This window comes from Parasteatoda tepidariorum, chromosome 1 (assembly GCF_982258835.1).
Source record: "Parasteatoda tepidariorum strain Cologne lab strain chromosome 1, Ptep-v5.0, whole genome shotgun sequence".
Lineage (NCBI taxonomy): Eukaryota > Metazoa > Arthropoda > Arachnida > Araneae > Theridiidae > Parasteatoda > Parasteatoda tepidariorum.
Window position 1 is genome coordinate 1,617,062 of NC_141755.1, and position 24,739 is coordinate 1,641,800.

Sequence of the window (24,739 nt, forward strand, 5' to 3'; positions counted from 1 at the left end):
GATAAGAAACGTTCCAGACATCCCTGCACAAGTGATTTTGATGTTGAGTGTGTCAGACAGACATTTTTAGACAATCCTAGAAGATCTGTGAGATCAGCGTCAAGAGAATTGGATATGCCAATTTCGAGGATGTACAAGGTTATTAAGAAATAATTAAGACTGCATGCATACAAAGTTCAAATTGTTCAAGGTTTGGAACCGGACGATAGGCCTAGGAGGATGGCGTTTGCAACAGATATGGTAGGAAGGGAAGAAGATGCTGCTGATTTTCTGAAGAGCATAAAGTTCTCTGACGAAGCATCCTTTCATGTTTCTGGCATTGTTAATCACCATAATGTGCGCATATCGGGATCTGAAAACCTCCATGAATACCATGAGACAAAAAGAGATTCCCCAAAGGTTAATGTGTAGTGTGGACTAATGCACGACCGAGTCATTAGGCATTTCTTTTTTACAGAAAAGACGGTCTCATCAGTCGTATACTTAGACATGTTGGAAAACTTCGTATTTCCACAACTAGAAGAGCTTCAGCCACATGACCATTTTCCAGGAAGATGGGTTGGGCGAGGAGGTTCAATTCCTTGGCCACCCAGATCACCTGATATAACGCCGCTGGACTTTTTTCTTTGGGGATTTATGAAGAACAATGTTTACAGGAGGATCGTGTCGAACATTGATGACCTAAAAGCCAGAATTACAATTGCAATAGCCTCTGTGGATGCTGACATGCTTGCCGCTACCTGGCGTGAAATTGACTATCGACTTGATATTCTCCGTGCAACGAAGGGGGCACACGTGGAAGTTCATTGACAAGGGTTATGAAACTTTTTGAGTGTATCTAACCATTTATGTTATTAATTTTAATCTATCTTTATTATTTTATGAGTTATTAAACATCAAAATGGATCTGGGACTTTATAAACACCCTGTATAAAGGATTTAGGTTAATCCTCAGTCGAAACAAAACTATTAGAAATTCAGGTTATTTTTTTTAAATATTTAGAATTTTGAATTTCTTTTTGTTTTTTTTAACAGGGGTTACTTCCAATCAAATGGATGGCGATTGAATCTTTGATTGATAGAATATACACTTGCCAAAGTGATGTGTAAGTAGATGGAAAAATTAAATTCTGGTGTTTATGAATTTTTCAAGCTTTAATAAATGAATGATTGTTTTAACATCAATAGGTGGTCATTTGGAGTTCTGATGTGGGAAATAATGACACTTGGCGGATCACCCTATCCCACTCTTCCATCTGAGAGGCTCTTTGATTATTTGAAGAATGGTCAAAGACTAGAAAAACCAACAGGGTGCAGTATAGAAGTGTAAGTTTAAAAACTGTATTTTTGGCAGATGTATTATTTTATTTTATAACCGCCTCTGAATTTAGGACTATCAATGTTCAACTCCATAGCTTTGTAATTTTGAACCCAACTCAGAAGACTAGGGAACTAAAAGACAAGAGAATCAAGACAAACTAGTTTTCGTAGAGGACTTTTTTTTGGATTGAATCCGCATTTGTTTAACAAGGAGATGAAAACCACAAAAATCTTCCATTAGCCATGGGCAAAAGAATATTGGCACATAATTCGTCTACCACTGAAGATATTTTCAGGGGTAATTGTGACACCAAGTAAAAAACCTTGAAATACTTTTGGTGTAAGAAGTCGATGTCAAGAAGAGTGGCATTTATATTTGGGTGTCTCTGAAACGTTAGTGCTAAATAACGGTCTCCATTCGGCATTGTTGCACATCTCCGCCCTTCCCCTGATCTTCGGCCTGCATTTTCAGTGTCCAAAAAAACGGTTCCAGATCTTGAAAATCTAACTTTGTGAAACTCCAATGGCTTCTGCTACTTTGGCTTGTGTTTGGGCTAACCGGGTAACAACTCTCCAAGCATCTGATCTCGTTAAATGACTTTGTTGCGACATCACACTCATCGAAACAACGTGCTTACTGAATGTCGTTCATTCTTTTCCACTTTGTCTTATATCAAGTTGAAAGCCAAATCAAATTTGCTGCTGCTAAAGCTTCAATCTAACTCAAAATTTGCGTACTGTGAAGTTTAAAAATAAGACAAATTTGTATTTGAGACTATGTTCTTCAATTTTATCCAAATATATATATGTGTGTGTGACAAATGAAACTACCTCTGTGAGAAAACCAACTAATGCCAGTATATGTCGCTCCCCCCATAATTAAAATGTTAGAACTATTTCGGTGCAAATGTGTAAGCAAACCTGTGTGATTCAAAAATAAGTCTGTGTGAAAGCTTTTTCTTAAATATTAAAGAATGAGTATCATCCTTATTGGTTTTTCCATCGTCTTAATTAATGGTCATCCTACATTTTATTTCCTTGTACTGCTTTTTTTTATACAAGACTTAAAATATCCTTTAATTGTTTTGTGCAGTGCATTTATATATATATATATATATATATATATATATATATATATATATATATATATATATATATAAGAATTAAAAGCATTAATATCTTCCTGTACTGTTTAAAACATACTGTCACGTTTGTGTTAGTTACATTTGCCTTTAATTTCTTATACAGTAAAACCTCGCTACAACAATATTTTGGAGATCAAATAAATATATTGTTGTAGAGGGAAAAGCCATTCCCTGTGGTGAAAAGAAATAAGATAATCAGCATTCTGTTAAGAATGAAAAGAAAAAAATCAAAATATGATAAAATGACATTTTTTACATTATTTGAAAACTAATAATAAATGAGGAAAATAAAGTTGAAATTTGAAAATAATTTTTTTGCAGAGGCTTATTGCTTCAGAGAATATCGCAATATTGAGAAAAAGGATTAACATTAATTCATATGCAAGTTCGTCGGGACAACAAAACATTATATTAATGGAGGGAGTTATTGTTGTATCAGATATCGTAGTAGCGAGAGTTCACTGTATATTCATCAGAGATCATTGAATATATATTTCAATATTGAAATTTGATTGCTAATGAAATATTTCCAGGTATTCACTAATGTTAGATTGCTGGAGAGCACATGCTGGTGATAGACCTACATTTTCAATTTTAGTCAGAAAATTGGAACAATTAATCCTGAAATCATCTGATGTGGTGAGTTTTAATATTATGTATAGAATAAAGAAAATAATAACATGGAACATTGAAATGATGTAATTTGCTGGTATTCAGATTTGTTTCGCTGTCAAAATTTTTTAAAATCTTAAGAGTGACTTCATTGTTTGTACCAGTGTCATTTAAATTTGCACCTTCAATGTGTGTGCTGTGCATTAAGGTTTATTGAAATCTTTCTTAATATTTTATTATTATTTTTTTGTATAAACTTCTTTTAAATTGTAAGTGATCTTATGAGAGACCACGATAGATGTTATTAAGAATAAAAACTTTTTGATAATGATTGTAGAAGGAGAAGGAAAAACAAAAAATCTCTATGGAAAATTTTATTAGTAATAAACTAAAAAAAAAGACTATATTTTTAGTAGTAAGACATAGATTTGATTTTGAAATACATATATATATATATATATACATACATACAGTGGTGGCCAAAAGTGTGGACATTTTTTGAAAGTTTCACGTTTTTCAACTTTGTGTGTTTGTAGAATGTTAATTTTCACTTAAATACAAACGTTTATATATCAAATTGAAGGTAATTTAATGTAAAATTTAATAATAAATACAATATTACAATATCTGTATTACAAAAAAAGGTTATGCAACTAATAGTAAGATCTATCTTAGATTTGCATTTTTTTAAAGTAATACTTACACAATCAATACTTAGTAGGATAACCCTTATTTAAGACAGCGTCACAGCGTCTTTTCATCGAGCGAATGAGTGTTTGGAGTTCATCTTTCGTAATCACATAGTGCCAAGAACCAATTATAGCTTCAATAAGTTGTCTTTTATTGGATGGAGGTTTTTTTCATACGAGAATTTTCAAACGTCGCCACAAATTTTAATTGGATTGAGATCAGGGCTGTTTCCTGGACATGGTAATATATCTCTGCCTTTATTTTGAAACCATACTTTGCATACTTTTGCTGTGTGGCATGGATCTGAATCCTGCTGAAAAATAAATGATGCGTTGTTGGGGAAGAGATCCCTGATGGAAGGTATCAATTTTGGTTTCAGGACAGTTTCGATGTATTTGTTGGCATTCAGGATGCCATCAATCACCTGAATTCGGCCCACACTATCTGCAGACATACATGACCAAATCATGACATTTGTTGGGTTTTTTGTAGTTGAATGCAATCAGGATGAAGTGCTTCACCTACTCTACGTCTCAAATATTTTCTACCATCACTACCAAAGAGCGATATTTTACTCTCATCACTCCAGATTACTTGCTTCCATTGATTTTCTGACCATTTAATTTAATGTGTTCTTTTGCCCACTTAACTCATTTTTCGCGTTGCTTTTGATTTAAATATGGTTTTTTCCTTGGAATTCTAGCTTGTAGTCCAAATCTTGATAACCTTTTTATTGTTCTTGAACTTACTGCAATACCCTCTGCATTCATTTCACATCTAATGGCATCTGATGAAATTTTTCTATCTTGAAGGCATAGCCGTTTAATTTTTCTATCGGCAGTAGCACTTGTGCATTTTTTCCGGCCTGATTTGGCATCCTAAATGCCAAAAAATACATCGAAACTGTCCTGAAACCAAAATTGATACCTTCCATCAGGGATCTCTTCCCCAACAATGCATCATTTATTTTTCAGCAGGATTCAGATCCATGCCACACAGCAAAAGTATGCAAAGCATGGTTTCAAAATAAAGGCATAGATATATTACCATGGCCAGGAAACAGCACTGATCTCAATCCAATTGAAAATTTGTGGCGACGTTTGAAAATTCTTGTACGAAAAAAACGTCCATCCAATAAAAGACAACTTATTGAAGCTATAATTGATTCTTGGCACCATGTGATTACGAAAGATGAACTCCAAACACTCATTCGTTCGATGAAAAGACGCTGTGAAGCTGTCTTAAAAAATAAGGGTTATCCTACTAAGTATTGATTGTGTAAGTATCACTTTAAAAAAAAGGCAAATCTGAGATAGATCTTACTCTTAGTTGCATAACTTTTTTTGTAATACAGATATTGTAATACTGTATTTATTATTAAATACATTAAATTACCTTCAATTTGATGCATAAACGTTTGTATTTAAGTGAAAATTAATATATTCTACAAGCACACAAAGTTGAAAAACATGAAACTTTCAAAAAATGTCCACACTTTTGGCCACTACTGTATATAGTTTTTTTTTTTACAGCACTTGACTGATTGCCTATATTTTTTGCCATGCTCATTTGTTGATTATGCTTTTTATTATAGGAATATCTTTGTTTGGATTATGAATATGAAGAATCTACCAGCATATCAACAGATTCTGATAGTGATTCAGATTCAAATAACGTTTGAATGGAACTGTATTTGTTTTGTCAGTATTTGTGCACATTTAAAGATCTCAGGATTAACAGTTATTTTCTGAACATTTACTAGGTTGAAAGCAACATGTCTGTGTAAATATAGTTGTGTGTCATTTTTATAATTAGGAATATAAATAACAAATTATACTGCACAGACAAAAGTCATTTGTAAAACCAATATAAGGTAAACAACCATTGTAAGTTTTTAGCTTCTTCATTGTATTATAAATCATTAGTTTAGTTATTAACTATTAAATCTGAAAAATATCTCATTTTGCAGAATCTCATGCTACAGAATCTAAATTTTTATAATGTGTTTGTTGTAATTTATACTTTTTAATTTTTCTAGCAGCTTTGATTTTTTTTTATAAGATGTATGAGTAGCTTCATGAAAGACTATGTTATTTGAATAAATGTAGTGTATTTATGTGTATAATATTTGCATCTTTTTTTGTGAAAGACAAGCCACTCTGTGAGTTTATGTTTTTTTTCTCCAAACAATCATTATTTTGTTATAAAAAATTATGATGATCGGACAAGCTAATATTGACATTGTTAGCATATTGAATCATTAGAACTTTTTTGTGATAGATTTAAGTGTAAGTTAAACTTATTTGATCAAATTAGAATAGAAATAACATTTGTATGTGTTACTTGATCAAATATTTGCATCTTTTTATTTGTTTTAAGATAAACCACCTGGTAAGTGTATGTTATTGTTAGAAGAAATATAAATTTGTGATAAGAAATCTAACAATGGTTCATTGGACATTCTTTTTTCTTGACTTTGTTAGCTCCTTGAATCATGGTAACATTTTTGTAGCCTGTTTAAGCATGTGTTAAAGTTATTTGATCAAACTAAAATAGAAATGTTATTTGAGGTAATCAAAACATATTTATATTATATGATCAAATATTTGCATCTTATTTCTGAAAAAAGAGCCATCTGAGGTGATGTTATGGTTTGAATGAAAATAATTTATGTGATAAAATATTATGATTTCACAAGCTGACAGGAGCATTTCTACTTTGTAGAATCATGATATTTTTGTGACAGGTTATTTGATCAAATTAAACTAGCTCATATAAATGAGCAGACACTGTACTGATCAATTCAAAAGTGTGTTAATTGTATATATGTGATAGCTGGAAACTTTCCGCATGAACCAAAGATAATGACATTTATGTACCTGATGATGTTTAATATTTGTGGTGTTATAATAAATCTGAATTAGGAAATTCAGATATTTCTAATGTGCAATATAATTAAAAATTATAGTAATAATATGATTGCAATTCTAACACTTTATATTTCTTTTTTTAAAGTTTTAATTCTATAACTTTAAAATATTGTATTTTGGTGCCATTTGTCTTTGTGTTAGTACCAGAGAATTATAAAGTTATCAAATTATGCTAATTTTATAATTTTTCTACTTCAATAGTTGTTTTAAATAAATACAGTTGAATCTCATTAATGTCAACTTGTAGGGATACATAAAAATTTTTCATGATTAAAGCAGTCCACTTTATAAATTTAGATGCTTTTTTTTTCATAAAAATTGTTTAATACACAAAAATTTGATATTGACAATATATAACATAGTTTTAAAATGGAAATAACTTTTTCAAGTATGTAGAATAATTTATATTTTATGTCAATAAAAAAAAAAGTATTTTTATCACAATTTTAAATCATTTATAACTTGAAAAGGAAAAATTGGATTTAAAATCAAAAAGTTAAAAAAAAATGTGTTGTTCATTTTACACAAATAAATGCTGACTGCCAAACCACATTATTCATTTATAAAATTCATATGAAGATAAAAAATTTCATATTTTTTTTTAAAGAAATGTGTGAATTAGTACTAGAGATTTCTCTGAATAACCCATGTGTGAAGAATTCTGATGACATATTTATCCAAGGATATGGAAGTTTTTTGAGAAAACATTTACATGAAATTATCCTAACACTGGCTAAAGAAGACTATTCATATTAAAAGCACCAAAAGAACTTATCCTGTTAGATAAGAATGTTGGTTCAGCCTTTCCAACAAATTGGTTCCAAAAACCATTTGCACATTGTTTGGTATTATTACTCTAACAAAGGGAATATTTTTCAGAAATACTTAATAGAATTATTAATTTTCTTACTGAATTTTATTATCTGAGTGAATATAAATTTTCTGATCACATTTAAAGCTAAGTTCCCCTAGAAAGATATTTTACATTAAGTGTATTCATTGTATAAGTGTTTAAAAACATTGTATCTGCGTACAATTTTGAATACTAGTTCATATTAAAACAAATTCAGGTTAAGCATGTTTACGAGATTCAACTGTATCTTTATTTTATGACTAATTAGTTTCATGTCTTGTTTTTCAATAAATGTCAGAAAAAATATGCTAGAAATTGTATTTAAATGTTTGGTTTTTGTATTTATGCCAAAAAAAATAATTTTTTTTTTCGTAATCTGTAACATATATTTTTGTGTCAGAATACATATATAGAAGAAGGCTAGGAGCCAAAGATAGCAATATTTATTTGTTATATTATTAAATGTTTGATTTTATGCGTTTTAAAGAAAAAAGAGGCAATTTAATTCATATTTACATTACTGTGAATTTGTGTCTATAAGTGATTATGATTTCTTATTATAATTAGGAAATTGTTAATACATTGCTAATTTTACTTCTATTTGCGTTATGGCTGCTTTAAGTTCAGCAATTTTTTAATACCTTTCATTGTTGCATTTATTATTTATAATTTTGGAATTTTACTGTTTTAAATCATTCGTGAATTTCATATTTTGTTTGTGTTCCCCTATTTCATTGAAATGTTTAATCATAAAAACTGGAATTTACAGAAGCAAGCATATAATTTGAAATTGGTTTAAATAACAAATAATAGTTTAAAATAATTTGGCTAGTCTCATCCTATGCAATGAGAGCTTTTAGCCACTGAGTCATCGCAACTCAGTAATATTTCTTAAAATCATTTCATTATTCTGTCTTTAAATACTATATGAAAAGTATTAAATTGCTTACAAATATTTGAAGTCAAAAACAAGTTTTTGAAAATCTATATAATTTTATTTTTTTCTGTTAACATTCTTGATTTTATTTTTTTGAAATTTAGGTTTATTAGGTAATAATTTGTATATTTAGCAAACAGTTATGTTTTATTTGTGGGAAGATTTTTGTAGTCGGCTGCAGTCTAATTCAACTGCAATATTATATTATTGAAATGAATAATAATTATTTTATAGATATGTTTAAAGTACGTATGTTGTGTGTTAAAGCTGATTATTGGTGCTTCAAGTAACTGAAAATATTTTTTATGTTTCAAATCAAAGTTGTGAATTTAAATTTGCCTGTTAAGTGTTCTAATAATGTTATACATTAATGTGCCTCTTGTATTGTTAAGATACTGAAATAGCAGCCAATACATATTATATTTTATTAGCATTAAATGATTAGCTGTTTATAAAATGAGTGCATCTATTCTTATAAGTATTTTTAATTTCCATATTTTTTTCTTCAAAATATTTTATAATCGCAAAAATACATTTTTAAAAAGGTCAATAAAAATTTTTATTCCAGTTATTGTCTTTTTTCGGGATTTCATAATTAGAAAAGAATTTTCTAAACATTTGTTTTGTATATATTTTATGTCTTGACTTTTTATTAAAGTAAAATAATTTGTAAACATGTTGAATAAAGTTACAAATTGTAAACAAGGATGAGAGTTTTTCATTAATTTCTAAGTTGTTTTAAAGTATGTAAAAGTTAATGAAACTAAATGTGTGTTATCATAAGCATATACACGACTCTAATATAGACCTCTTTTAGTCAATTATTTTTTTTTTGACTCTTAATTTTAGGAAATATTTTTCCTTAATAAAATTTTATTGTAAGTCAAATTGTAAGTCAAAACGAGTTCAAATGTGAAAGGCAGTCTCATATAATGACCATGTTTCTAAAATATTTAAAAAAAAAAACATTTACTGAATCTGAAAGAAACCTATACTGTGGGTGATAACGTTTCAGTAAATAGTGGCCATTGGGTACTAGGATGTGCTTTATCAGAAGAAGACAAAAGAATTTCATAAGAGAATTGAGCTACTTTATTATTAATAACAATTATGTCTAAAGCTTATTTAGAAACGTTAATTCAACATTAGAACGAGAAACCAACTATGTACAAAATTTCCTTGTTGAACCAGGATTTGTTAAATGAGGTCCAGCAATTGTAAATACAATAGACAAGAGAATTTTTCTCTGTAATAAAATGGTTGTCTTCTTAAAGCGAATTTTTCTAGTGTTCTAACTTTTAAATTTTCCTCACTTTTAAAAAGAGTTACATTTTGGAATTAGTTTGAGTAAAAGGAGGAATCACCGATGATAAGGTTTTGAACAGTGCACTGGATGAAGATTAAGGTTGGGGAAGATGTTTTAAAAACTAAGATAGAAATGCTAGGCAAAATCAATTAAAAAGTCTCCAATTGGAAAAAAATGTGCTTTAGCTTATTCTTAAAATGTGAACATTTTTATGAAAATTTAAAATCAGAATTTTTCAATTAAAATAGATGAAAGTACATGCTAGGGCGAATACACATTATTCTTTACTTATGATGAGCCGTCTTCCACTTATTTATACAATAAAAACTATAGATTTTAATAAATATATAATGAGTATTCATTTAATGATTAAAAATAAGAATTATAATAAATTTCAAACTTATCAGACCCATTGAAAACTACCCAACATTTACTTAAATACAACAATTATAACAAAACATAAGAGAATTTTTGAGCTAGAACCAATAATAGATGGACTCAGTATCATACTCAAAATTCTGTCACGTGGCTAAAATTGTAAAAATATGTAAATGTAAATAGTGGCAAATAAGCAAAAATTTATGCTTAAAAAAATGTTGTTTACAAATTAAAATGAAGATTTAAAAGTTCGGCTTAAATTGTCTACAGCCAAAGCCAGTCTATTAAAATTTATCTTGTGGAAGAGTTCAGAAAAATGTAAATTAGGTTGGAGAGGTTAGCATCACACTTATTAGAGTAGTAGTTTAGTTTTAGATACCACCAAATATTTTCCACAATATATTTTTCAACTTCTTTCTGAAATAACAAGATAGTATGTTGAATAACTGTTTTAAAGATAGCTCTTAGAATCCATCATTCAAAGTCAAAATTGTTTGGTTTGAGACTTGAGGATCTAAGATTTAAAACTAGCATAATAGGTTTACAATATGATATAACAACTAGTTTTTTCTTTGAAGAGTAATCCATAAAATTGCATAATTTTATGACTGGTTTTGATAAAAGATAATAGGGTCTTCGAATTATAAAATTCAAACATTCTGTGCATGAATTTAAAAAAAAATGAATTATTCAATTAATAACACATTGATATTTTAAACTTAGTTAACAATTCTATTTTCTCTTTATAAAGACAAGAGCTGCATTGCTTTTTAAAATTGGAATGTTTGCCTTAGCGTGCAGTTCTGATTTTTGAAGATGGAAAGGTTTTAAAAAAAGAATAAACATCTGATTAGAGAGAAATGGCACCACTGTATAAGTAACTGCATTCTGAAATGTTGGGGTTCTATCCCTGGTAACGGTTTGAAGCCCACCCTTCTGACTGAAGTATATAAGCTTGTCTAGGGAGTAAAGGTGGTCAGTGCACAATGGTGCCTGACAGGGCTGTTGCAGGAATGTTTTACTTTACTGGTAAAGTTAATGTCATAGTTGCAGAAATTATAGTTCAATAAAAAAAAAAAGTTTAATGCACTTATTTAGACAACAGAATTCTGATAAGTGATTTTTATGACCAACTATAGTCTCAAAAATTATTTATTAATTTTGAAAGTTTTTGTGCCCAGACATTAACTTATATCAAAATCCCTTTACACCTAATACGTTTGATATTTCTTTATCATTAAAATCAATGAAATAAATTGTGCCAATAAGACTTCATATCAAAATTGGAGCATTTAAAATTCAAGTGAACAAGATTTTTTATGATAAAGAGTATAGAATGCTCTTATTAATACACATATTTATTTTTCAAATATTATTTATTACTGTACATTTAAATTGCTAAGACATTTAATAAATTGACAATAAAATTCAACAAACTATAGAATGATCACAGTCCATTCATACTAGATTAGTGAAAGTATTTAAATGTAACAAAATTCATATAATTTAGAAAAATATTTTGCTGGTTTCTTTCATGCTTTTTTCAACTGTACAGATCAAAAAAAGACCTGCTTGTTCTAAATTGAATTTCAATTGTGGCCTAAATGTTAAACATAACAGTTCTATTCTACACACCATTGGGAATATGTGTTATCACTTTAGTTGGTCCTGCTACAAGTTGATTTAAACAGTTTTTGAAGCTCTAATACCTTTTAACTATTGAGAGAGTTGATGACAGTATTTTTAAACCAAAGAGGTTAATAAAATTATGCATGTTTGAATTTTATGCAGAAGATATATTGTTAGCACACAACATTTATGCAAAATATTTAGAAAAAAAGTTACCACTTCACAAAGACTTAAAAGTTTTGCACAATTGTTTAGCTAGCACATTTAACAGTTAATTAAAGCACAGATATTGTAAATTAAATTTTTTTGGCACAATATTAAGAATTTTTAAAGAAGAGAAAGTTTTTTGACATATATTAAAACTAAACTCAGTGGTGCGACAGCTCATAGAGGGCCAAGGCCTACTGTGCCCATCTCAGTTTTCTTGACCTTGGGCTCTGGGGTGCAAGAGCAGAGGTTCCGATCAGGTGGTCAGCCAAACGTGGAACCCCCAGTGTTTAGTTCCCAAGCATGCTTGGTACTCATTTATCGACCCACGGAAGGGATGAAAGTTTGAGTCAACCTTGCCCGGCCCGAGGATCGAACCAGGGACCTGTAGCACGACAGTGCAAAGCGCTACCACTCAGCCAACGAGCGTACATATATTTGATATATATTAAATCCATAAAATATCAGTTTTATATATTAGTGTTAGCAATTATACCTAATTATGTTTAACATCATGTGTAAATAATGTGATCTAAAACATTTTTGAAAGTTCTGAATTCTAAAAATGCAGTTTTGATTGCATAATTTATGTAGATTTCAATAAAACTACAAGTAAGTAAAATTTATAAAAATTTTTTTACTAGATGTTTCTATGAATCATATGTTAAAAAAAAAACATAAACAACATTGATCACTCAAAATTTTTAGATAGCAAGGTTTGACAGCATAGTTTTCTTTCACAATATCCATTTTCATTACACTTAAAATTTTACAGCAGATGTTTATGAGTAGTTACCAAATTTATAATTAGATTCTTTAATAAATTATTTAAGAAGTGAGTAGCATCAAATTGACACAATCTCATATTTTTAAAAAAATTATTTAAGTAAAAAAATAAAAATAATGCTACAATAAGCAATTAAGGCATTTAGGCTTTGTACCTCTCAGGATATTTTGTATAAGAAAGGTAAACATTATAAAATCAACTTGAAAACGATTCAATATCCTGCCAAAAAACATTTTGTTTCACATGAAAAAGTCAAAAACATTTGTACAATTATGTTTATTGAACACAAATCAATTAATAAAAAATAATACAACATGAAAAAATTTCTTCTGAACATTGCAAAACACTACTGTAGATTAATATTCAGAAAAAAAATTTATTCAATCAACATAATTCATAACATTTAAAAGAGTTCTTAGAATAATGAAAGTTTATTTTTTTTGTCAATAATAATAATAACTTCTATGATTTATACCTGTACCTAAAAGAGAACAGTGGGCAATAATAGATTAAAAATGCCTAGCTTAAAATATCCATGTTAACACTTACATAAAAAGATGATAGCTAATTACTTAAAAGCAATTAGCATTTTAAACATATAAAATTACCTTTCGCAATCTTATATAAGTAAAGATGCAACTTCTCCATTTCATAAATAGATTTCATTTTTAACTGGGTAGAATGAAGGTTTTAAATTGGAAGGCATATGAAAAGTGGATTAAAATGAATTATAGGAACTGAAGTTTTTAAAAATGGTACAAAATAGTATCCTAAGAGCGGAATTTAATCGTGCTACACACTTACAAATTTCATGCCATGTTAAACTATATCATCATTCCTATTTTCTGCAATTTTAATAAGGCAACAAGTTGAATCATTAGCACAATATTTAATCTTCATACCAAAGCGGAAGATTCATAGAATGCAATTAACACAAAAAAAAAAAAAAAAAAAAAAAAAAATTGGGAAATCCTTATCTAAGTCTCTATTAGACTTTAACGAACAGAAGAGGTACTCAGTTACCACTAGCTTGTATATTTCACAAGCCTTCTTGAAATTTGGAATATGACACACTCCACATGCGTGTCCATGTAAGTATTTTTCTAATGGAACAATAAAACCATAAAATATATGTGCGTAAAAAATATAGGAAGCTAATTATATTTTAAGATTTCAGAGCCCTTTATGGCAATTTTGCCAATCAATTTTCTATTACATAACATTTTTGAAATAAATTTCTTACAACTTAAGTTTTATTCACTTTTTATAAATGAAAAACAGTTTAAAAAACTATAATTATTAGGCTGTTTCTCAAAGGCTCCACGTATTATGAAATGATGCTTTTCTGCGATTAATATGCTATTTTTATAACTGCTGAGTGTTTGCAACTGTTACTCATGACTGTTAGGTCAAGTTTAGCCTATTTAAAGCCAGCGCTGTTTACGCTTATTTTGCAAATGGCGCAAAACGTCAATATGGAGAAAAGTCATAGTTTTGTAAAATGAAAAGCATTTGGGGTCTAATTTTTGAATATTTAAAAACATACTCTAATGTTGCATTACCTGGGCTCATAAAAATTTGCAAACACTGAAAATAAGGCAGTGGTTTTGATAATTTTTCATCTAGGTGGAAAAATGTCACCAAATTAGCAATTTTTAAAAAAGTTTAATAACTTTTAAAATATTCAAATTATCTGTCAGTTCTAAAGCCCAGATAATTTTTCATCATAAGATTATATATGTAGCTTAAAATCATTGCATTGCTTCAAGTGTAAGGCACCCAAACGATGGCTTTTTTATTTTCCTCAGAGCTTCACAAAACAGTGTTAAGTACTGGGGTATGGGATACCATCAAAATGCCTCTATTGAAACTCCATAGGCTTTCAACTTGAACAAAAATGTGGTCCAATCAACAACTTGAACAAAATTGCAGCACATTCTGGTTCCATGTACTGTATTATGATAGAACAATGAATCAATTTTACTGAGACTGTAGTAATTTTAATCTAAATATGATTCTTTTATTATTAAACAGTTCTTTCTACTTAAAGTAGTATTACAAAATATAATACATTAAATTATAAGGAACCTTGGAAAACAATAGCAAGAAATCAAAATATATTTGTTACAATATCTTTAGAGCAAAAAACTAAAGTTTCAGAATTTTAGGAACCAATATTAAAATATCTCCTTCTTAAAAAGTGTTTAATGGAATATCCCAGAGATGACATAAATAATTAATATATAAAACATACAATGGTAAAATTATCGACACTCTTAATTTAGATGACGGAATACAATGATTTACATAAATGATGTATAAAAAGTATTTACAGTTTATAATATTTAGAGTTTAATGCATTTCAATTCTTTTTTGGAATCAATAAACACAGATGAAAGCTTTGCATCATGTAAAATGCTTTCGAGTTCTTTAGTCAGTGGATGATGTTCTCCATGAGTAATTTTGAATACATTTTCTGCCTAAAAATTAAATTACTATTTACCCACAATTCTTACAATCCACCTCAGCAAAATTAATTATATCAACATAAAAAGACTAAGTTATACAAAAGAGAAAACTTAAAATAATTATTCATCAAATATTGAAAAATATAAATTTATTTTCAGAATGAGAATTGAACACTTAAAAGTGCAAGTATGATTTAAACAATTTTGAAAAATTATAATGTAAAGATACTTAGTACAGTTTTAATATGTTAGAAACATTACAGAAATCACAATTTTAATAAAATTGAACTGTAATAAAAAGGACACTTACTTCAGATAGTTTAGTTACAGCTACATTAGAAAATTCTTTAAAGTGTAAAATTTTTCCATATTTGAATAAGAAAATTCCTAAACTAGGATGATGAGTCCCAAAGTATAACCTAAAGTTAAAAATACGGGCTTCTTAGTGAATTATGATTACCAAATCAAAATAAAAAGCCTGGTTGGTATACCGGGCTTTTTAGTGTCAGCCGCACACCCAATGAAGCTTGACAAAAATTGCCAGCCTTAATTATATCAGCAATATGTTATCAATGAGTCAACAGTTCCCAAGATATTTCTTTCTGAGACTTTATGTTTAATTCAAATAAATAAATGAAATTGATAATTTAAAAAATAATTGCAAGTTTGAAATAGTATATATTTTTTACAATTGCTGAAAATGAATTCATTTTAAGATACAAACTTGGTAATTATTTTAGAGCAGGAATTTTTTGTCTGGTAACCAGCTAAAGGACCACCTTTTTTTGTAATTAGGATTCAAGCTCAGGATTCACAAAGTAGAATAAGCATTACTTTACACAGGAAAGATAACATCAATAATGTTTATTAAAGGTGTTTTGAATACCATCATTAAACATCTTCCCTAACATGACAAAATGAGATAAATTTTTTTTACAATGAATTATTGAGAAATATATATTTGCTTATTTTGTTTCATCAATTTATTTATTTGTGAATGAAACCTGTTTAAAAAATCTGTCACTTTAGCAGCTTGTTACTTAAAAACAATATTTCACCAGGGGTGATCAAAAAGTGACATAATAGTGAAATTTGCAGAGTTGAACAAATAATAAAATGAAGCAATAACTTTTTTAGTTTCATTGCCTGCCTATATTGTAAGTTGACCAGAAAAATGTACTTTTTCCCCCAGAAATTTTCTATCCTAGTATGTTATCTACTAAAATTTCACTAAATTGTGTTAAAAGCTCACCTAAACTTGGTGAGTTGACCATATGGGAAATTTACGAAAGACTTTTGTAACGAATGGGTTTGTGAGCGTAACATAACTAGTTTTAAGTTTTAAAATTAATTTAAGTATTTTTTAATTGAATATGTTTCTATGTATGCATATTTTTCATAATCAATAAATTATTCGAATTCTAAAAATTATTTATAATGAATAAATATTATACATTATTAACAAAATATATATGTATAGTTTTATCAAACTAAACAGTTTAATATTAAATTTATGTTACAGATAGTAATTCATTCTGAAATTAATCTCTTCTCTTAAGTTATATGGGATAGTTAATAAATAAAAATTTCAAAATAAAGTTAAAAAACATCAATTACATTTATCTTCATTTTGATTGGTTACATGTTATAAGAAATACATGAACAATGTGATACATATAATTATAACATGATACAAGAAAGGATAAAATAAATTATAACTTATACCATTTTACAAGTTAACCAATTGTTGTCCACAAAAACAATGCAAACAACTTACGGAGGTACTCTAAAAGCCAAACATAACAAAAAGCTTAACATTATTTTACCTTAATGGTTCTTCCAAACAAGAAGCCAAAGTAATAGCTTTGTCCCATGCTTGTAGTTTTATACAAGTATCAAATGCTATTTCTAGGGTTCTAATCTTATAAATGTTTGTATCTCCAAGAACTTCATTCTCCTCTTCCAACAATCTGCTACAAGCATCATTAATAAGCTCTGGATCTTCTACAGCAATTTCATAGTAATTATTAACAATTCATATTCAATAAATATATATAATAAGTTTACCATATTCAATAAATTCATTTAATAAGTTTACCATACTTATTAGAGTTCTAAAATAAACATTGCAAACACAGGGGTGTTACTCGCAAAATATCAAATTGTCTCACCAGAAATTGCATTTCGTCTCAGTTAAAATCTCTTTTTGGCTCAGTTTGTCTCAGCTAAAATTATTTTTTGACTCAGTTTATCTCAGCTAAAATGACTATTAATCAGTTTGATAACAATATAAAGATAATTTTCAGGATCCATAAAACCATTAATAGCATACTAGGAGTACTCATACAATACATTCACTATTGCTAGGATTTTAAAAAACCTGCATATGATTGATTATAAGAACCTTTCTAAAAAGAAATATCTATTTAGTTTTGGTAATTCAAAAGGGAAAATATCCATTTTATTTTCAGCTCAAATTTCATCTCAAAATATATAACTATTCAGTTACAATGGAAGGTCTACAGATTTCAATAATTAAAAGAGAAATTCAGTAATTAAATAATGAGAGTTTAAGAAAATGTAAATAACACAAAAAAACCCCACTCTTTGACAGAATTCAGGAGGTGCAGTGAAATTTTGAAATATTTTAGGTAGGAATTTTTCAAGAAACTTTTAGGGAGCACTTAATAGCCAAAAATTAGCATATGTACATTTTTATATCAAAACAGAAATACATAAAAACTATTATAAACAATTTAAAAAGACACATATAAATATACTTTTCTTTCTAAAATGACTTGCATCTTTTATTAAGTATAAAAGTAAACTTTTTAGATAATTGGCTAGTAAATTGACTAGTAAATTGTACTTTCTTGCATTCACAAGATCAGTTAGTTGACTATGTTCTTTTAATTTATATAGCTAAATATACTGTCATAAAATGTAATTATGAATGCACTTAGTAATTGTTTAAATGCAACAACTGTAGAAAAATATATCACATCTTTACAGTAACTAATTCAAGAAAAAACCTAATTCTACTTCTTTCTAGAATCGTGATACTGGATTTTAAAATTGCGTGTATATGAATTGCGATATTGGGTTTTAAAATCGCATGAATATGAATCGCGGCATTGGATTTTAAAATCGCGTGAATATGAATCACGATATTGGATTTCAAAATCGTGTAAATATGAATCACGATATTGGATTTCAAAATCGTGTGAATATGAATCACGATATTGGATTTTAAAATAGCGTGAATATGAATCGCGATTTTGGATTTTAAAATCGCGTGAATATGAATCGTGTGGTTGAATTTTAAAATCGCGTGAATATGAATCCTGATTTTGAGTTTTAAAATCACGTAAATAAGAATCGCGCTGTTGGATTTTAAAAACGCGAAAATACAAATAGCGATATTGAATTTTTAAATCGCGTAAATAAGAATCACGATGCATAATTTTTAGATCACGTGAATACGAATCGCAATGAGTCATTTTTAAATAGCGTACAAATACGAAAAACGAGATCTGATATTACAATTGTCAAATAAAAAAATTGATGTTCTATTGTATTCGGCGAATGGGCCTATAGGCCTAGGCCGCTGTAAAATTTTCCATTACAACTGCGTGATAACGAATCGCAATATTTGATTTAAAAATGCGTGAATACGAATCGCGACGTTGGATTTTAAACTCGTGAGAATACAGATCGCGATATTGAATTTTTACATTGAGTGAATAGGAATTGCTAGTACGATTTTAAAATAGCGTAAAAAAAATCGCAACACGTTAGTTTTAAATCAGTTAAATACGAAAATCGATGATTGATATTAAAATCGTCTGATTAAAAATCGCGATTTTAGCATATTCCAGAGCAGTTCCTAATATTTAAAATTCCGAAAATCAGTCAAACAAAAAAAAAATCAAACATCGGCGGTCGAAACTAAACGCTTAGACTCCTTTCCACTCTATAGCGGAAGTCGCGGTAATCCGACTATCGTTCCGGCGGCTTGGGTTTCTCTAATTGGACTCCCTAAAAATTTTAGTTTTTGGAACATGGTCGGAAATTTTAAAAATTGACAGAAAAAAAGCGGATTCTTTTTCGCGGAAGTCTTTCATCCCTGAATAATTATGTGCACTGTACAGTTTCCTAAGAAAAAAAAGCAAGATATTAACCAATAGTATAAGGGAAGAATACCCTCTTTTTTTTTACAAGATCAAGTGCATACGATACTGATTGCTACTCACTGCTGTACATAATCCAATTGTAGACACGAAACGCATATTCTATATGCATTCCAATAGCTGATTTGCCAAACGGAATTTCTGACATTTAAATGACGTATTTAGGAGGCGTGAACGGCAAAATGCTCTCCAATGACTCACGGCGATGCGGATTAATATTTGAAACTGAATTCAGGTTTGTCAAATTTTGGACGTTCGCAAAATGGCGCAGTTATGCCGTTTTGTCTCAGTTTGTCGCAAATGGCGCAGGCGTAGCACCCCTGCAAACACAGTTACTTTTTTTTATACTTTTAACATAAAAGAAATAGGATTTTCAGATAATGCAATCGAATAATTTTAATATCTGTTTTATCATTATTTTTCATAAATGTTTGCAAGAACATAATTTTTCTTATAAATTTTTTTATATAATTTTTCTTCTAAATGTTTAATACTTTTATAACTGGCATTGATCATCTGAAGCAATTTCTGAATCTACAGGTTTCAATTCCGTAGCCTTGTAATTTTGAACCCAGCCCAGAAGACAAGGAAACTCCTGGAAAAAGCATAGGGACAAACTAGCCTTCATGGAAGTTTTTTGATGGAATTAACCAGCATTTGCGTTACTTGGAGAAGAAAACCACAGATAGCTCAACAGCGAGGAGATTCTAACCAATTATCCATCTACCACTGATGATGTAGAGCACTTTGGTTGATGTGAGCCAGAGAGGAAATTCGTATCAATCAGACACCACTGGGAATCAAACCTGGGTCATCTCATTAGGACAGTGTTTCCCAAACTTATGACTTTTGTGTACCATTTCTAAATTTTTCGTAACGCTGCGTACCACTAATAAAAAAATGAATTTATTTTTTACTATAAAATAATTGCACAAAAGTTAAAAATCACAACTGGCTGTTGATGCCACTAATTATTAACTGTTAACTCTGCAAAAAATACCCAATAGAAAAATAAGTAACCGTAAATTTTCATGGCTAGCTTTATTTTTAAATAAATTTTTTTGAAATTTTCGCTTGTTGCACGATATTTCGCATAAGAACGCGTACCCCCGCTAAACTGTTCCCGTACCCCTGGGGGTACGCGTACCACACTTTGGGAAACACTGCATTAGGAGGTGGTTGCTCTATCTCCTGAGCCATTGCAGTTCCTTATAAATATTTGCAATAACATAGTTCCTTGAATTTCTTTTTTTTTAAAGTCAGTTTTGAAAACATTTGAAACATTTACTTGCAGTAAAAAAAAAAAAAAAAAAAAAAAAAAAAACAAGAATTTTAGCTGATAATTCCAAGATTTCACACATACTGAAAGTGTGTCTGGTTACAAATTTGCTGACCCACACTCAATTCTGGATAGAAGAATCTTGTCTTCCCTGGGAATAATTTTAAGGTCATTTCAAAATATAACTGGAATTGCAGTGCTGTTCTTGAAAATGCCCTAGTAATTACAATTATTTGACTAAAATGATAGAGAAAGGGCAAACTTATATGAAATGAACTGAAATCATTTTTTCCGATAAAGTTATTACTTTTTTTTAATGTTTATTTCTTTTAAATGTTCTCAAATTTGATAGAAGGTTATTTCCACATAAAAGATTTTTTGGATTCACACTTTTATTCATTCTGGTTTAAAATATTTCCCCTTTACCATAAGACAATTGCATATTAAGCAAAATTTTTTTGTCAGTTCAGCTTTAAGCAATAATAGAAATTGAAGCTAAAAAGTTGCTGAAGATAACAAAATTATATAAAAATACATATTATATACTAATCAAGGATCAAGATTGCATAATTTAAAGTAATCGATTATAATATAAATGAAAGTAATGAATAAAATAAAACAAATTTAAGAATAATTGATTTCCAAAAAATTATCCGAAAAATATTTTAAGACTACTTTCCATTATAAAATGTAAATAAAATGAGTCGATTACTTTGATCATTTAACATTTGTTTTATGCTCTCCAAATCTCCTTCACATTTCAGTGCTTTTTCCTTGACTTCCACAGAATCGTCAAAAAGCTTAGTCATCCAGTCATCCTAAAATGAAATGAATATGAAACACATAAATGAAGAGATGAAGGTTCTAAGAAAAATTTGAGAAAATCATCCTTAAAGTTTATAGGTTGAAAATAGAAAATGAGTACAGGGTCTTGTCTCTATTTCTTATCTGCAAGTCTTTAGATAGAAAAATCTATAATTCTTTAACACTGACTTAAATTGCTTAAGCATTTTCCATTTTTTACACTATAATTTGCTCATAAAAATGAGGCCTTCTAGCTTCTTAAAATTTTTGCAAATGGTACCTCAAAGATTGTCACCCAGTATCATTATTTACTCAGATTTATGAAACTTAAAAATTTAGTAAAATAAAGTGTTGTTTAGTTAAATAAGATCTTCTTTTTAGAAATACCATGTTTTTCAAAAGTTTAATTTTGAACTGTCTTTCTCTAAGCTTTCGAATGTAAGGAGTCATTTTTTAAAAAATAAATATAAGCTAAAATAATAGATACAAATAAAACAGAAATTTAAGAAAACACCTATACAAAAGTACCACATCTAGCTTATTAAATGTACTAAGTAAAACCTTTTAATTGTACTATGTATAGTGAAATTCAAATAATATTAATACAGAAATATTGAGACTTACATTTTGTGAGAAAATGCAGTAAGAACACTTACAGGAAAAGTAATATTGTTCTTTTAGTTGCCTTTGCTTTTCTTCTTTTAACAACAATTCTCCAACATATGAAATAAAAACCTACAAAAAATTCTAACATTTATTATTTTTATCAAATACTTATTTGTAAGTAAATTTCAGGAAAAGCATTCTGTGTTAAATATAAAATAGAAGATAGTTAATGTTAAATTTTAAATATTCGGAATTTGAAAGGAAATTGAATTTTTTTCATAACTAGAACATTTATATTCTTAATTTCAATCAGGGATGTCATGGGGCTCATGGGCCCATTTTTTGTGCAAAATACCTTTAGCTTGGCTCAGCTTTGAAAAAAAAATACCGTTGTTAGTTAAATGTTTTTGAACTGTTAAATGTTTTGTAACTGTTGAATGTTTCGGAAATTTAGTTTGATTAATGTCTCTGTGCTAGTCTAAACTTGATTGTTTTGCAAGTTTTGTTTATTGCGACACACTTAGTGTGAGAAGGGCAATGCTTTTTCTAGCAAGTTTCTACAAATAAAGTAGGGGAAAAAGGTTATTTTCTTTTTTTTTAAAAAAGAAAAAAAATAAAAAAATTGCATTTCAAAGAATCAATAACAGTCATCATATTAATCTGATACAATATTAGTAATGGAATTTAACTTCTGAACAATAGCAAAAGGTAATTTTTGGGATAAATGAAAATTTTTGATTTTCTTTTACGGCATATGAGAGTCATTTACTTCACTTTTAAATACAATATAAACCTATAACACTCTACATAAGCTACCTAGTATTATCCTACATTGCTTATAATTACGTGATTATGTTACTTATGTTGGTCCTCAATACAGTATTTTCTAGTTTATGTGGTATACAACCATAAAAATAAAAAAAAATTCAGGCATCTCTGATTTAGCTAATAGAAGCAAAATTTAAAATGAGAAAAAAGGTTAAAAATTTTAAAAAATTCTTCAAAATTTCTATTAATTAATACTGAGAATGAAAATCTTTATGTTTATCTTCATAAATAAATCTTCTAAATCTTAATCTAATCTTCAAACTAAATCAATATTGAATTATTAAAGAGATACATTAAAAAGAAAAAAAAAGAATTAAATGCTTAAAACCATTTTAACCCTTCAAGTACCTGTGTAAAACGGCAACACAATTTCATTTTTACACACTATTTTTCTATTGTATAACATGGGGTTGTAAGAAAGCTTTATGTTTGAAAAAGCAGGGCTCAAAGTTTGAAAAAATGGGGACTAAAGCTCAGTTAAAATCACTTTTTCCTTTCTGCAATTATTTTTGATGTATTACTAAATTAATGATTAACATGAAAAAAAGGTTTTGTACGCACATTGTTTAATTAAAACTTAATTGATTAAAATTGTTTGATTAAAATTGTTTAATTTAAATTTTATAAATAAATTCAGTATAATGCATTGGCATTCAATCAAAAAGTTCTCAATTTGTTAAATTTCAGGAGATAAATAGATATATTTCTAGATTAATAGATATTTCAATAGACGTATATATATATTTTGGTATACTGACATAAACGTTTATGCTTTTGCATTTATTATTATTTTTTTAAGATGAATGGCTAGTATAAATAATTCAAAGATATAAGATAAGATTTTAAGATAAATGACTTTAAGTTTATAATCTAATTTAAGAACCTTCCTAAGATTCAATAGCAAAAAAAAAAAAAAAAAAATATTTAAATAAAATTTTTGAAGTTCAGTACTTATAATATAAATTTGAGGGCAGCATTTTTTGTTGTCTTAATATACTTATGTAAAGAACAGATTTCTTTGGTTACTACAACTTTTAGTTTCAAGCTATGAAATTTTAACAGTAAGTCATCTGTATATTTATCTTATCTTCTCTGTATCAAAATTCAAAAAATGAAGTAACCATTTAATTAAACATTACTATAATATAACTACCTTTTGAATGTCTCGATGAGGAACTTTTTTCATCATTCTAACATTCAAAGTCGTGCCATCAAAGACGGCCACTGCTTCCGGATCACATGAATGATCAAAGACTGAAGCTCTGTTAAAATAAAATAAATTATTAACAAAGCACACTATTTTGATAAATAAAGACCTTGATTGATAAATAAACAATCTTTTAGTTATAAAAAACTCACTATCATTTCACAAGATTTAATACATGAAACATAACATTTGAATTTGTTAGTGTTCTTACTACTTAAATTATTTCACCATGTTAACTTGTTGTGCAATTGTTTGCGTGAAAATCGAAATTAATTTATATTTCTTGAAACATTTCAAATATGCTAGCTCTGTTCAAGCAATAAGATAGAAATACTTTATCTCCTTAAATAAAAACATAGAAATTTTTTTATATAACATATAGAGGCACACTCTTTAAGTATTACATGCTTACGTGAATTAACATGCTGCAATGAAATTTATTGTAATGCATAGGGTAGATAATAAAACAAAAATCACACATTTATTTACAAAAGAAAAGAAAGTGCAACAATAAAAGTGACAAAAATGGATAAATTTATTATCATACTGTCTAATAGAGTTAC

General features: G+C 28.4%; 2 protein-coding genes across 6 annotated transcripts in view; one reads left to right on the top strand and one right to left on the bottom strand.

The window, feature by feature from the left end:
• Positions 1–7,298, top strand: part of LOC107438841 (fibroblast growth factor receptor 4) — a 49,641-nt gene extending 42,343 nt beyond the window's left edge. For all 3 annotated transcript variants that reach the window (XM_043046450.3, XM_043046449.3, XM_043046443.3), the window contains exons 19-22: positions 1,036–1,106; positions 1,189–1,326; positions 2,999–3,104; positions 5,362–7,298. In XM_043046450.3, coding sequence (XP_042902384.2) covers positions 1,036–1,106; positions 1,189–1,326; positions 2,999–3,104; positions 5,362–5,448 — 402 coding nt within the window. In that variant the 3' untranslated portion in view covers positions 5,449–7,298. The remainder of the gene's footprint in view (positions 1–1,035; positions 1,107–1,188; positions 1,327–2,998; positions 3,105–5,361) is intronic.
• A 5,756-nt stretch (positions 7,299–13,054) lies between these two features.
• LOC107438845 (histone-lysine N-methyltransferase SMYD3) overlaps positions 13,055–24,739 on the bottom strand; it is an 83,220-nt gene continuing 71,535 nt past the window's right edge. The window contains exons 7-12 of one of the 3 annotated variants that reach the window (XM_043046431.3): positions 24,123–24,231; positions 22,160–22,270; positions 21,444–21,549; positions 17,089–17,266; positions 15,573–15,681; positions 13,055–15,274 (exon numbers count right to left, since the gene is read on the bottom strand). In XM_043046431.3, the coding sequence (XP_042902365.2) occupies positions 15,140–15,274; positions 15,573–15,681; positions 17,089–17,266; positions 21,444–21,549; positions 22,160–22,270; positions 24,123–24,231 (748 nt within the window). In that variant the 3' untranslated portion in view covers positions 13,055–15,139. The remainder of the gene's footprint in view (positions 15,275–15,572; positions 15,682–17,088; positions 17,267–21,443; positions 21,550–22,159; positions 22,271–24,122; positions 24,232–24,739) is intronic. The other 2 variants (XM_087158040.1, XM_043046438.3) reach the window with 2 other exon arrangements.